This window comes from Taudactylus pleione, unplaced genomic scaffold, assembly GCF_031769625.1.
Source record: "Taudactylus pleione unplaced genomic scaffold, aTauple2 ptg000967l, whole genome shotgun sequence".
Lineage (NCBI taxonomy): Eukaryota > Metazoa > Chordata > Amphibia > Anura > Myobatrachidae > Taudactylus > Taudactylus pleione.
Genome location: NW_028285368.1, coordinates 869,225 through 884,391, shown reverse-complemented (window position 1 = coordinate 884,391; position 15,167 = coordinate 869,225). Strand labels below are relative to the sequence as shown.

The following is a 15,167-nucleotide window of genomic DNA, read 5'->3' as shown; positions in this document are numbered from 1 at the left end:
CCCGCGGCTTCTCCCATGATGAAGCCGCTTCTGTCAAAAAATGTTTTATTTGATGTGTTCTAGTTATATTGCATTGAATAGGGGCCCTGTCACGGGAGTGACCTAAGTGACCAGCAGCACTATACAGACTGGTGGTAGTAGCACATTCACCCACCACTCACACTAATGTCACTGTGTGCCTTGTCCATTTCAACTGAATGCAGGCCCAAAGCACCTCTCCCCGCAGGGCCAGTGCAAGGTTTCTTGGCACCCTAGGCATTTCTTCAGCCTTACGCCCCCCTGCCCCCACCCCTGATAGCTACACAAGCCCTTATGCAGCGCCCCTAGTAGTGGCCCCCCTATGCAGTGCCCCCAGTAGTGGTCCCCCCTATGCAGTGCCCACAGTAGCGGTCCCCCCATGCAGTGCCCCCAATATAGTGCCCCTTATACAGTGCCCCCAGTAGTAGTCCCCCACCTATGCAGTGCCGCTTATATAGTGACCATTTCAAGTGAATGCAGGCCCAAAGCACCTCTCCCCGCAGGGCCAGTGCAAGGTTTCTTGGCACTATAGGCATCTCTTCAGCCTTACGCCCCCTGCCCCCACCCCTGATAGCTACACAAGCCCTTATGCAGCGCCCCTAGTAGTAACCCTCCCTATGCAGTGCCCCCAGCAGCAGACCTCCCTATGCAGTGCCCCCAGTAGTGACCCCACCAGTGCAGTGCCTACAGTAGCAGTGCCCCCAGCAGTAGTGCCCCTAGTAGCAGTCTGCCCCAGCAGTGCCCCCAGTAGCAGTCTGCCCCAGCAGTGCCCCCAGTAGCAGTCTGCCCCAGCAGTGTCCCCAGTAGCAGTCCCCCCCAATAATACCCCTAGTAGTAATCCCCCTCTATGCAGTGCCCCCAGTAGTACCCCCAGCAGTGCCCCTAGTAGTCCCCCCCAGCAGTGCTCCTAGTAGTCCCCCCATCAGTGCCCCTAGTAGTACCCCCATCAATGCCCCTAGTAGTACCCCCATCAGCGCCCCTAGCAGTACCCCCATTAGTGCCCCTAGTAGTACCCCCATCAGTGTCCCTAGTAGTACCCCCGCAGTGCCCCTAGTAGTACCCCAGCAGTAGTCCGTACCCCACCCCCCCCGCCAGACACACACACACATGAAAAAAAAAAACCTCCACTTACCTCCCGGGCCGGCCCGCTCTGCATAATAGGAGAGACGTCATGGCTCCGGCAGTGGGCGCAGCAGCTGATGAGAGTCTGTCTGACTCTCATCGGCTGCTAAAACAAACACACAGCTGCCGGCACCGGTGGCTGTGTGTTTGTTCCTAGTAGTGCAGTGCGGACTGCACTTATGTGCCGTCCACACTACCACCCTGAAGAGGCCGGCGCTCTTAGGCAAATGCCTAAGTTTGCCTAGTGGTAGCGCTGGCCCTGTCTCCCCGCAACCCTTTAGTAGCCGCACGCATGGTGCCACACCCATCTCTAGCATTGATGATGTCAAACAAGGTGCAGGTTATTTCTGGGAGTTTCCACTACAAAAATATACAGTATTCATGAAAATTGGTGCAGCAGTTTTTACGCCAACTTGGAACAAACAGACAGACACAAATTTCCTATGATATTAGTATAGATAAAGTCATGGGGTACCTTGCTCTCCTGCACTTTAGACTGATTTGTGGCCTTCCCATAATGTTAGGGTGTGTACACACGGGTCGATTTTTTGGACGACTGAACGATAACGATGTCGTTATCGTTCAGTCGTTTAAAAAATCGTTCAGTTTCAGGGCCAAAACGATGAACGGCAACTACCAATGCGCACTCCCGTTTGTAGTTGCTGTTCATCGCCCAAACCTCCTGTCCAGCCTGACGATATTGTCAGCTTGAACATGTTCGGGGATGAGAGCGGGAGCCCGGCAGTGAACGAAATCGTTATTGATTTCGTTCAGTGTTTGTGCTCAATGTTGTTAACAACACTGAGCACACCTCTGCCGGGGACACACGGGACGATTTTCGTTCATGGAGCAAATTGTCCGGTTTGTACGCACCTTTAGGTCAGTCAGTATGCAAGTATGGCCACTTTATTAACACATACAAAATATGGACAGAAAACTCTTTGTGCAGAACAGAATAATTATAGTTTTTACAGGACATTTATAGACAAGTGTAGCTAAACTTTATACTGTAAATATTTACTCATTTTCTCACTCTTTTGCCAACATTTACTTAAAACTATTTATTATTCATTACCAGTTATTTATATAGTGCTTACATTTTACACAGCACTTTAAATCTCAACCTTAAAAAATGTTTTGCTAAAATGAAAATAATGTGATTTTTCAAATATATGACATGGCTTTTGATAGAAAAATAACCATATTTTAGAGATCTTCTAGCCTATTTACTTGTGGTATGGTGATTTCAGATGACATGTATTAATGAGCTGAAAGAGAGTAATCTGGGCTCTCACATGCCTTCCCTTCCCAGTCACTGTAATAGAACCTGGCATATAGCATATGTATTTTTTATATACAGTATGTATCATTGTTGAGTCAGTGTTGCTACACTCTGCAAAACAGTCACTAGTTACATAACACATATTTGCAAATCATCATTTTATCAATTGAGAAATATGTATGAATAAAACATTTGAGCGTACATGTAGTTGGAGTCATTTTACATAGCTTGCCCTGATAAATATTATCATGAAGGGTGACTTACTACAATTGTGAATATCTTGTGCCTTTAAAATTCATATTAGTATAATTTATAAGCTTAAAATGCAAGTATGTTAAAATCTAGTAAAAACATGCAGTACTTTGCCTGATTATAGGTGCTGGTCTATTAGTGTATGTATAAGTGCCACTTAGGAGTTATTCTATACTAACAATGATGTATGTCTTTTATTGTTTTCTTTTGTGCAGGTCATTTGGGCCCCTCGTTTCAGTGTCAGCCAGTGCATCAAGACCACATATACAACGATGACAACGAAAAGGTACGGGTGCCCTTAAAAGCTCATAAATAACATGACAACCTTTCACACTTTAAAAAGAAATTCAATAATTACTCATTACTTAAGCAATAACACATGGCGAGCAGTGCATTAAACATTTCAGCGCACAGCCTGGGAGTCTTAAATGCCTTAAGGAAGAAGCTTAACCTTTATTAAAGAATGTTTCTCATGAAATTCAAATCTGTGCCTTCATATTACCTAATATATTTATTCATGTGTATTTATGGGTCTGCAGAAAAATACATTAACAGAAGGTGCATTGCAGGAGATACAAAATACTAAATGCAACAAACTATGACAAATATCACATTTAGGGATAGTTTAAAAAAGTAATGTAATATGCTTGTGTGATCCAGATCCTAGCTCAGCAAGTGGATTTTGGGATGTATGTAAGCAGCGGGCGTAATATGACAATGCTGCGTCCATAGCAGTATTTTGGTTGGAGTAGCCGCAATAATTGTCCAACCCCTCTATGCATCCCTCTCTGCTTTTCTGAGCACCACTTTCAGGGCCTGATTCAGAGCCGGACGCTATTTGCGCTCACTCGTTCAGAAAAAAGGGGTGGCTATTCAAATGAACCGTTCGCTCTTTGCGGTCTGTTCACGCCTCTAGGTCTGAACAAGCGAAACAAACATGCGGTCGGTTTTTGGAAAACTATGCCCCCTGGCCGCTCGCATCCTACGTCATGTCCGCTAGTTATTAGATTAATCGAGTACATCGACCAGCGTATGTACTGCTCGCTATTCTTGTGGTTGGTTTTTCCTACCGCAATCTTGCGAGCAGTTCTGACTATAAAATAACCCAGTGACGTGGTCAATGACGCTGCTGTATTAATTATGCACACCCATAAAACGCCCGTTTTGACCTTTAAGCACGGCTGCGTTCGGATCTCCACTCCCCGTTTTCAAGCACCTTCCCTTGTTACCACCCACATACGCCTCCTCCTGTCACTCAAAATAGCAGGCATTCGCTATTTAGAGAACAAACGATTTTCGGCCGCACTGACTGGTTCGCGCATGCGTATTACGATCCGTACGCATGCGCAGTTGTGCAAACATCGTTCGGAACGAACGAGCGGCCGCTTACGAGCGGCTCTGAATCAGGCCCTCAGCTCCTAAAAGGTAACTGCAAGAGCTTAAAAGCCCAAACAGAGTTTCACTGTGTATTCATATGGGGGAGAGCAGGGGCCGGGCAGAGGTTGTACTGGCATGGCTGGGTCCCAGTCATCTCCTGCCATCATAGTCACGCTAGCTACAATAGCTACACTGTTAGTTTGGTGTTCTGTCTTTTGTTAGTTTTATATTCATGATGTGGAAATAGTCGTTTTGTCAAAGACAGAAGTGCGTAGTGATTGTTGTTATATCATGTTATGGTGGATATTAATGAAAGTTACAGACAAAATAAGTTTATAATAAGCAGACAAAAGGAAATCGGTGTCTGTACTGGAACTTATTAGTTTAATAACATTTTAAAATAAGGATCTTTGAGCCTAATGCTAAACAGTGACCATGTACTTGTACACTACAGAAATCAAGTGATCAAGTAGTATGCACTATAGTGCTGCATTCACCTGTTCTATTTTATGCTCAGGTGTGTAGTTTCTATTTTCTATTGGCATAAATGATCCATAGTTAGCGTGTATTTTAAAATATACAGTATATTTTTTTAATAAGTATAAATAAAAGTAACAAACATTCATTTGGATTTTATGTATATCTTAAATAAACTGAACACAACTACAGATTTTCTCTCTCTCAGGCCTGGTATTGTGCTGCAGAAATATAATAATATACCTCTACTGCACATCATTTATGTTACAATTTGTGACTGGGATCATGGTGGTTTAAAGCAGCATTACCAGGTAGGGCGGAAGATATAACCTACCCAGGAGTCCCCTCACAGAGATTGTTTTCTTATTTTTCCTCCTGCTCACACACCCCTCTGCAGCCATTTTAAAGTGGTGTCCTTAAATAACACCGCTATTTGGGAGTGCAGGTTTACAAACTGTGGAAGCTACGGAAAAAGGAACTCTGACATGTCCTTGTAAATGAATAGTATCCATTGCCTATACACAGAGGATGCTTTCAGTATTGACGAGAGTACAGAATATACAGATGTGTCCACATACATCTAACCTTCGTGCACTACAAGTCACGTTACACATAAATTGTAAGAGCTAAGTGACTAGGTAGCTCCGAGCATCTTTTTGTGTGACTTTTTACCTTCAAATGAGTCTTATTTGCACAACGATACAAATAGAACACACAAGCAGCTGCGGGAATAGCATGCATTTGAAGGTAAAAAGTCGCACAAAAAGACACTTGGCGCTACCGAGTCACACCACAGCATGGCGCTACTAGAATTGCCGTTTAACGGGCAAGGAGGCTAGATGTAGGTAGACACATCTGTAAATTCACAAAGTAGTGACGTCACTAATACCCCTTTCACATCGCAATGCCAGGTTGCACCCGGGATTTTGTTTATGCTTCCATCCCGGGTGTGACCAGGCTGAGACCCCTTTCAGACCGGCGGCTCAACCAAACTAATTGCCAGTCGATGACGTCACCACCATCACGTGTTGAGCCGGCGCTGGGAGATGAGATCCACCCAGCTTATTTCAAACCGGCCTTTCACACTACACAGTAACCGGGGTTGCTGCACGTTCACTTGAAACGGGTTCTTGCTGGCAGTGTGAAAGGGGTATAAGATATGAGGCACATAATTCTGGGAAACAGTATTATATCCCGCTGGACGTCAGCCCAGCGCATGTAATACCGACGCCGGAAGCTAGAAAGGACCAGATCCCGACAGAGTAAGTATCTAATTTGTCCCTAACCTTTCCCCCCCAAGCCTCCATGAGGGATGCCTAACCCTAACCTCCCCCCCATGTGCCTAACCCTAACCTCCTCCAGGGGTGCCTAAACCTAACCCCCCCCTCCCCGCACCCTAAACCTAACCCTCCCGGGAGGGGTGCCTAAACTTACCTTCCCCCGGGTGCCTAACCCTAACCCCCCCTTCTCCTAGCCTGACCATAACCCTCCCGGGGGGGTGCCTAACCTTAAGTCCCCCCAGGAGCCCCTAACCTAACCCTTGCCCCACACAGCTGTCCGCTGCCGCCTCCCAGCTTACCTTCGTTCGGTATGCTGGCGTCAGTCTCACAGTGTAGGGCTAATGATAGGCGTCAGGATTTCGATGACTATCATTAGTACCTTGCCGGGATATGACAGTCGGGAAGCCGGCGGTCGGCATTTCGACCGTCTGCTTCCTGACTGCATACCATAATTATGACACTACTCATAGTGAATTTATATACCAGTTCAGTCAACAAAATTGCTTTTTCCACTTTCTGCATGTGACAGGTGTAGATTTTGATGCATTTTGCGCCAAAAACACAGGCGTAAAATTCGCCTGAAAAAAATACAGTTTGCAGAGCCCAACTCTGTAAGGTTTGCATAGATGGCAGTTTTATACCAGAAGACAACATTCTTAAATACGACCAGTTTACACCAGAAGATGTGGCTCAACAGTGATAGTAGCAAATGCTAAAGTTACAATAAAGAGTATCATATACATAAGACAGTCTGTCTGTGTCTGAACAATGTTATTAATCAATTCTAAGTCTCCTTTAGAATCTAAATTATAGTTAAATATAGATACAAATATAAACTAAAAGTACTAATTAAGATCAAGTACATATACTAATAATTCCTCTAAATCTTTTGATAAAGTCTGGAGTCTCTGGCTCACATCACAATACTTTTCTTCCACATTTGAGTTAGGTTGAGTCACCCTGTTGGCCAGATATGAGCCCACATGAGTTTTTTTTCTCTTTCTTCTTTTCTTTTTTCCTCTCTGCACATAGGGGCATATTCTATTGCACGCATAATTTTCAGAGATTACACGGGCATCGGTACCATTTGTTAAATACCGCGGCTATCTGCATGCCCGATAGCCATGGTATTCAATTTTTTCAAAAAATGTTGTCAATTTTTTTTGAGTAAAAATCCTGCATGGGAGAAAAAAAAAGAATCGGCCACATAACACTCCTGAGAGTGACAGGGACACAAACACTCGCTGGGGGTCTCAAACACGCTATGACACAGGGCTCTTGCACACGCTGCGGAAGACGAGGAGGACGACTTCCACCATGTTGGGGAAGTGGAGGAAAGAGATTGAGCTGCCAGAAGGCAATGTAATTATGGACTAATTAAGCTAATTGGAAACCTCCAATTGATTAACTAGTCATTTTGGCGGGTGTCTTAGGGTTTCTGAAACAAGTCCCAACAATGTTTCCTAAAAATAACGATTTTAAGGAAAATTTAACTTGATCTTAAGAGCCCCCCAAAAATAAAAATCTATCACCCAATTGAATACCAAAGATCTTGCACCTGTAGGGAAAGTCCAGCAGCACAAAGATTTTAGGTAAATTCGCACCCAATTGAATATGCCCCTTAGTCTTTTCTATTTACTTCGTAACGTGGTCTGCCATGCCGCTATTCCTCCCTCCCTTTTCCCCATCTCTTCTGCCCCTTTATAATAAAATTGGTCACTATGCAGAACTTTTGAATTTGGTTGAAGTCAGCTTTGTATTGCTCATATATTCTACTGATTTTTTTGTTTTGTTTACAAAATTTAGTGTGACCTTCCAATAAACTTTCTGGAAGAAAAAATGTGAATAGATTGCAGTAGCCACACTAATAATGGTAACAGTATCAGGGGTGGGATCAAGACGCACACTCAGCCAATTAGAAGCAGCTGCCAATCATCAATGCTTATATTACACAAGGGTTCAAGCACACGCAAGTACTTTCTGCCTCAGTGTCATGAGGTGTAAGCTTAAAATACACTTAAATCTACATATAGATGGATGCGTAAGAAAATTTGGTGCAGTACAAAATAGCCGAACTGTACATTAATCTCATAGCCGTCACTTGCAGACTTGCCTTGAATTAATTGTTATTTTGTTTTTGAGCAAGTTCAAATGAAAGTTAGTTTACAGTATTCCTCATTTATTCACCTTCAATTTCCTTTGACATGCAGAGAAAAGGTTTTCCAAGGATGAAGCCTACTTTTAAACATATGGAAAGTGTAGTGAAATGCTCAAGCCATATGGCACCTGTAAACTGCTATATCCATCACTTTGGAATTGTGACCTGCTTCTTATAGCAATGTCGTATTCACACAGAATCCTGCCTGTATTATTGTATCATGGTGCAGCATTTGCAAGGCGCTTGGTGGCGTAAATATATAAATATTCAAGCACATTGGTTTGTCAAACAAAATTTTTTGGAACTTGCTTTATTAGGTTTTTCACTGTTGCTGCATATCTTTCTGACAGATTTATAGACTTGGGAAGTGGAGTCTAAAACTTTATTTTTAAGTTAATCTCAAATGGAACTTAATTAAGCTGGCTACACACCTATACAATCTTCGAAAAGATCTTTCAATTCCCAACCCATTCATGAGATATCAGTGTGATCACCTATGATCATATTTTATCGGAAGAAAACTGATTACATCTGAAGATCTGGTTTTATGGGCGTCCAAATATTTATCAGATGCGATGGGTTAATGTTGGACAAACCTGGAAGTGTGTACACACTAACGACCGTTCTGTACGATGCATCTGCCGATGCTTCTCCAGCGGTCTACTGAACTTCTGCAAACTGCAGCTTCATTTCTGTCTGTGAGTCTGTCTCATCTACTCAGCACCTTTTTTATCTTTGCTTGTAACCAGTTTGTATATCTCTAGCCTGTAATCTGTGCAGTGCCAGCCAGCTGGGCCTCTGCAAACTGTTCCTCCTATTGCTGCATGTGAATCTGACTCATCCACTCTGCAGCATATGATTATTGTTTGTATCCCATTTTGCATACCTTCAAGTATCTGTTTACCACCAATTCCAGTCCGGTTCAAGCCTTTGGTTCCAGTCCGTTTCAAGTATCACTCCTAGTTTTTCTTCATTGCCTGGACTATGTTTTTGTTTTAATAAACAGTTTATATTTCACTTTGCTCCTGACTCCCCGCACCCGCCTGACTATGGAAAAACATCAGCACAGAACCTTTGTTTATATTGTGCCAGTCCAGATCATGTTATACAGCAATGTCCTAATAGAAATCCCTGTCTGGTTTCCCAAAATCCATACCCCTCCAGAATCCAGCCTGACCCAGAGATGCCTCATGGCTCAGTTGGTCTGAGGTGCCTCACAATGCTGCCCAGCCTCAGTTGTCTAACAGAACTATAACTCCAGGAGTGGTCAAGACCATCGCGACCATCGGGGCTTGCGACGAGACCCTAAGGTTGGGTCTCAGCAACCGCAAGCCCCAGGGAGCTTCCTGCTCTGATCGAGCAGGAAGCTCCCCACTGACATCACTGCTGATGTCAGTGTGGATGCCCACAAGACGGCAAGCATTCCATAAGGAACGCCTCCGTTTGTGTAGCCACCCCCCCGCCCCGCCTACAAAACGGGGCAAGCTGTCGATCAACATCGACAGCCGCCCCTTTTGTAGTGAGCTCCGGAGAGAGAATTTTTCTCTCGCTCCGGGGTTTGCACACGCGCAGTGCGGCCGCTGCGTGTGCGCCAGGCCTTAACATCGACCCGGTTGCGAGCGCTAAGCACTTGCGACCGTGTTTGAATGAGACCCTGTGTCCTTTATTTTATATCTGGCCTGCAGTACCTCTGTGACACCAGAGGTGCTGCTGATGTATTCTGACATTTTCTCCTCAAATGCAGGAGTTAATCTCATTTCTCTGTTTAATCACCTGCACTTTCCTCACAGACTATTTATTCCTGCCCCTCACCATGCACCTTGCTGGTTATTGATTGTTTTCTGTGGATTGTATTCCACGGCCTGAACCAGCTCTACTGTCTACTGAACTTTTGAAACTGCAGCTCCATTGCTGTCTGTGAGTCTGTCTCATCTACTCTGCAGCTTTTTGCCTTTGCTTGTATCCAGTCTGTATATATCCAGCCTTCAATCTGTGCAGAGCCAGCCAGCTGGGCCTCTGCAAGTTGTTTCTCCTATTGCTGCATGTGAATCTGACTCATCTATTCTGCAGCATATGATAATTGTTTGTATCCAGTTTTACATACCTTCAAGTTCCTGTTTACCACCGATTCCAATGCGGTTCAAGCCTCTGGTTCCAGTCCGTTTCAAGTATCACTCCTTGTTTTTCTTCATTGCCTGGGCTATGTTTTTGTTTCAAAAAACAGTTTATATTTCACTATGCTCTTGACTCCACAGCTATCATTACAAGTATCCAGTTACATAACAGATTGTAAATGTGTGTATACATGACTCTGCACATTGATTGGGACTTTCAAGCTTAAGCATAAGAAGAATCCATCTGAAGTATGATTGTTCAAGTGTGTACCTAACTTTTGTAAATATATTTTTAAATATTTAGTACAACCGATGTTAATACAGCAACTAGGCAAAAAATTTTTTTATTGATTTAAAAAAAAAAAAAATTAGGCAACAATTCAATTCCAGGAAATTGCTAAATATTTTCTCAATTTTAACTTATTGTAATGTTTTGAATATTAACAGAAGCATGGCTGTTACTGTACTATTAGACATTTGGCAGCTTATGCTCAAAGGAGAGGATGCAAGGGGGTTTGAATACTATTTCATCATGATTATATCACCATCATGACCACTTGACATATCTCAGCTAATCTGAGTGGAGGACGGATTTAAAAAAATCATCTTGTGGCTTTCACCTTGAATTTATAATTTTCTGTACGTGCCTAATGTTTTAACTATGAATTTTCAGTGTGAAACCAGGATATCTAGAATTTTAAATTGGAAGCACTGGTTGTGACTGCTGCAGACCCCCAAATACAGTAGCATACATGTGCAAAATATTCACAGTAATACCAACATATTATATTATAAATGATTATACATTACAAACTGGCATAAATATCTCACATACAATTGTTCAGACTGTTACGTGGTGCCTTCTTTTTCAGGGTTAGTATCTACATTTTTATTAGTCTTATTCATGTTATTTTTATTATTTTGTATATTTGGTTATTTTGTTAGCTCCTGCAAGCAGGACCGCCTCCTGTTTTCTTTACATATTTATACTATAATTGAACATTGTAATGATGTATTTATGCGAAGCTGTTTACTTGTTTCTTTCAATCTGTACTTCTAACTTACTGTTCTTTTTTATTCCACCTCTATGGCTCTACAGAACCATTTTAAAAATAATTTAATTTTAACAAAAAAAAAATAGTAAACATGATCCTTACTTACACCCTGTTGTCTCTAACTAATTGGGAAACTATCTGCGTCCTATGCCATATTTCACTAATAGTGGGAACTTGGAGCCCAGTGGGAAGCCCAGTCTGTTTTAGGAAGCTCTTTGACATCCCCAAGATTCATGGCATGCCTCTTATGTCACCTTTACTCATATAAAACAGAAGTGACTATGCAGCATAGGAGCTGTACATCTGGTTTCCAAATTATACCCATTTTACACCGTGAATAGTTTAAAAAAAAATAAAAAAATGTTTTTTTGTGTAGACTATATAGGTCATAGTTTGAATGTCATTTCCGATGGTAGTATTGCTAGTCATGAATGATGTTTAGCTCCGGAAGCTCTGTAAAGATCAAGTCTTTCTTAGAGCAGATAGGGTTAAGCCCCATTTCCTTGTAGGTCTATAGGCCCAGATAACTGCATTCCACACAGCTCCAGAATCCCAGCCTCTCTTGTTCTCTGGACAACACTAAAAAAATAATAATAATAAGTAAAAGCTGTCTTGCGTAGGGAGAGAAGTACATGGGAACTGCTTTCAGCTTGGTTCACAAATGTGCAGAATTCATGGTGAGTGAGATCAGTAGGAAATGAGAGACTAGGACCTTTCATGTGTGGCCTCAATGCAATAAAACATGACTCACTGTCTAGAGCAGGGGTAGTGCCTCTATGTATTAAATTATTACTGCATTTTAACTATACATGGCTGAATGCGTGCTAAACCATAATTTTTATGAATTCTCAAAATTATATCCATAGATGCAACAAAACTAACTTTTATGTCGGTTTGGGGGTTTGTAAAAAAAGAAAAAAAAAATTGTAGCAGCCGCTTGCTACTTCTGTTGTTTTTTTATAGTCTTAGGTCAAGCAGCTTTATATTTACTGTAACTTGAATGCTCAACATGTGTGCAAAAAAATAATAGGGCAGATGCAATTGCAATTACTATGGTTACATTTCTAACATTTATTATCAACATATTTTGTAGTAGTGTTGTCAAATTCTGAAGCAAACTGATTATTAAAGCTCTAAATTTAAGTTTCAGATATAAGCCAATAAGGTTACATACAAGGTTAGGTGGTACAGTAATCTTACATTCCACTGCAGCTACGGTGACAATTACCTCCCCACTCCACTTCAGACAGCTGAAAGTCTTACCACATCTTTAGTGTCCTGATAGGAGCTGAGGCAGGTTGATAAGATGAGGCTACATTGATTTCCATTCTGTGGCATTACCGGCACTGAGTACAAATCCATCACTATGTATGAGAGGTCCGGTCTAACTGCCAATTACAGACAAATCTTCTACCTAGCATGACAACCTGCTGCAGAAGACGGCATGGTGGACATATTTAGTTAGGTATAAATCATTGCACTATTTCAGGGGGTTGGGTATGAAATCCCGGCTTTAGGGATTTTGGCGCCGGTATTCAGACCGTCGGCATCCTGCACTCTGGGATGCCGACTACATCCCATTTCGGGTGTAGTTTCAGCGTTTAACATATATTAATGTCAATAGTTTTTTTTCTCAAAACAATACAAATGTTACACAAAAGTTGTATTGTGGAAATGATAAAGACAAATAATAGAGCAACAGTACTTGGTTGTCTAAACTTTTAACTGTTTATCAAATTCTCTGTAGATTCAGGTGGCATTTGGGGCCTGATTCAGACCCGCTCGCCAGGATGCGTGCGCACGCAGACGCCAGCTGCTAAAGTATGCAAATCCCGCGATCGCTAGCAAGACATTAGCATGCCCACTATGTCTTGCTGTGCGATCGCGGTATGTATTTAGATGCCCAACAGCCTGACACAAGACGCCCACTTTCCCTTAGTAACATACGTCATCTCCAGGAAGTGCATGAAACAATCGGTAACATCGAGTAACATCGGACCCATACGCAGCACTTGTGGCTGACCATACCCTACCGCAAGCACTGCGAGTGCTGCTGTGTGTAATTCAGCCATGTGACGTGTATGCAGATGCTGCGTCTTAATTATGCTACTTAATGCCCCTGAAACGGCGTTAAGAAGCACAGACACGCCTGCGTTCGCACCACCGCCCCCCGCTACCATCGACCACCCCGTCACCACTCACAAACGGCATGTCCTGTCACTCATTCTAGCAGAGTGTCTATGTACAGTGTGCAAACTCTTCGCAATCGCATGGACTAGTTCGCGCACACTGCGTCTTGTACGCATGCGCATATTGCAAACACCGGTAGGCTACGCGCGAGCGCATCCTAGCGAACGGGTCTGATTTAGTCTCTTGGTGCCAAGATAAGTTACAATGTAAAATTGATGGGCTCTTCTCCTCTCCATCTCATCCCGCAGATGAGGAGGCCATATTAGCACTCTTACTGTTGGAGAGAAGTATTCTTTATGTCCCCACCAAATATGCCTCACTACTGGCATCCAATTGCTTCCCATAATACTTGTGTATACTTTTATGTATTTATTATCTTTATATATCCTAGTCGCCCAGTCCATTTTCTGCCATACTGCCCCAGTCCTTGGTAGACTCTGCACCATGCATCACAGTTGTTCTGTAATTTTCTGCAAAATCTGACCATCAAGCTCAAATAAGTTTATTTTCATCACTAAAAGCAAGCCAATTGGTAGCAGTCCACTGGTTTAGAAATATGAGTCTTGGCAAACTCCAGACTTGCTTTTATAAGTAGATGAAGTGTCTATGATCGTGTTGTAAATGTATACATCTGAAGGAGATTTTTCACAATTGTACAGTTATTTGAACTCCACAGTTCCATACTATTATTTTTTATATCAGATGCCAATGAACCTTCCAGTGTGTTTTTGGACTGCGGGAGGAAACTGATCACCCAGAGAGGAATACACACAAAAAAGAACCCTGTTCAGAATCGAACTCATGACCCCAGCACTGGGTGGTGGCATAGCTAAGTTCTGTGAAGTAGCACTGCTACCCACGCTGCTACTGTACTGCCCACTAAAGACATGAAACTGTATATTGAGTGCAGGTTTCATATATCCATATTGGCTTCCAATATCTATAATAGTTTGGATATAGAAGTAATGACATCAGAATTCACCCATAAGCAATGGTGTCAAAACTCATTATTTCTACTAAAATCTTATTTATCTGAGTTTAAATATATATTAGCATTACTGATTTAAAAATGTGCATAATACAATATATTGTGTATATAGGCCCTCATTCAGACCCACTCGCGAGCGGCTGTCCGCTCGCAAGTGGGTCGATGGTCTGCACTGCGCATGCGCACGACGGAGGGAGCTCCGTCGTGCGCATGCGCGAGACACGCCGAGCGAAGGACTTTCCTTCGCTCGGAGTGTCTCATCAAAGGGGGCGTGCTGTCGATGTTGACTGACAGCACGCCCCCTTTGGTGGGCGTGCCTGCCAGACGGAGGCGTTCCCAAGGGAACGCCTACCGTCTGAAGCCGGCCCCACTGACATCACTAGTGATGTCAGTGGGAGTGATTTTGGCTCTGATAGAGCCAAAATCACTCCTGGCCTTGCGGTTGAAAACCTCAACCGCAGGCTGTTGCTCGCAGTGGCGATGGTCAAGACCATCGCGAACATCATCCTGCACGCTCGTATATGCTGTGGGTGGTGACCCACAGCTATGCGAGCGTCCAGGAGGACGCTCCATATTAATGGAGGTGCACCCTGATTCAGAGCGAGCGCTCTGGTCAGAGCGTCCGGCTCTGAATCAGGGCCATAGACTTTTCTCTCTTACTAGTGGCTGTGATTCTACTGCCCATTATAGGGGGGGTATCCAATTAGCCCCAAACATTGTTCGGGCACTAATGGATAGCCTCGATCAGCGAAAAACGTGGATTTTTTGCCGATTATCCCCGTTTTTCGCTGGTGTTTTTTTTCTCACCCTGTCCTATTATTTTGGTTGAAATAATAAGATAGTTCTCACAAAAA

The 15,167-nt window shown here is 43.1% G+C and overlaps 1 protein-coding gene across 2 annotated transcripts in view; it reads left to right on the top strand.

Moving 5' to 3' along the window:
* RNF38 (ring finger protein 38) overlaps nt 1–15,167 on the top strand; it is a 232,247-nt gene that overhangs the window by 122,130 nt on the left and 94,950 nt on the right. For both annotated transcript variants that reach the window (XM_088460070.1, XM_088460069.1), the window contains exon 2: nt 2,890–2,960. In XM_088460070.1, coding sequence (XP_088316196.1) covers nt 2,890–2,960 — 71 coding nt within the window. The remainder of the gene's footprint in view (nt 1–2,889; nt 2,961–15,167) is intronic.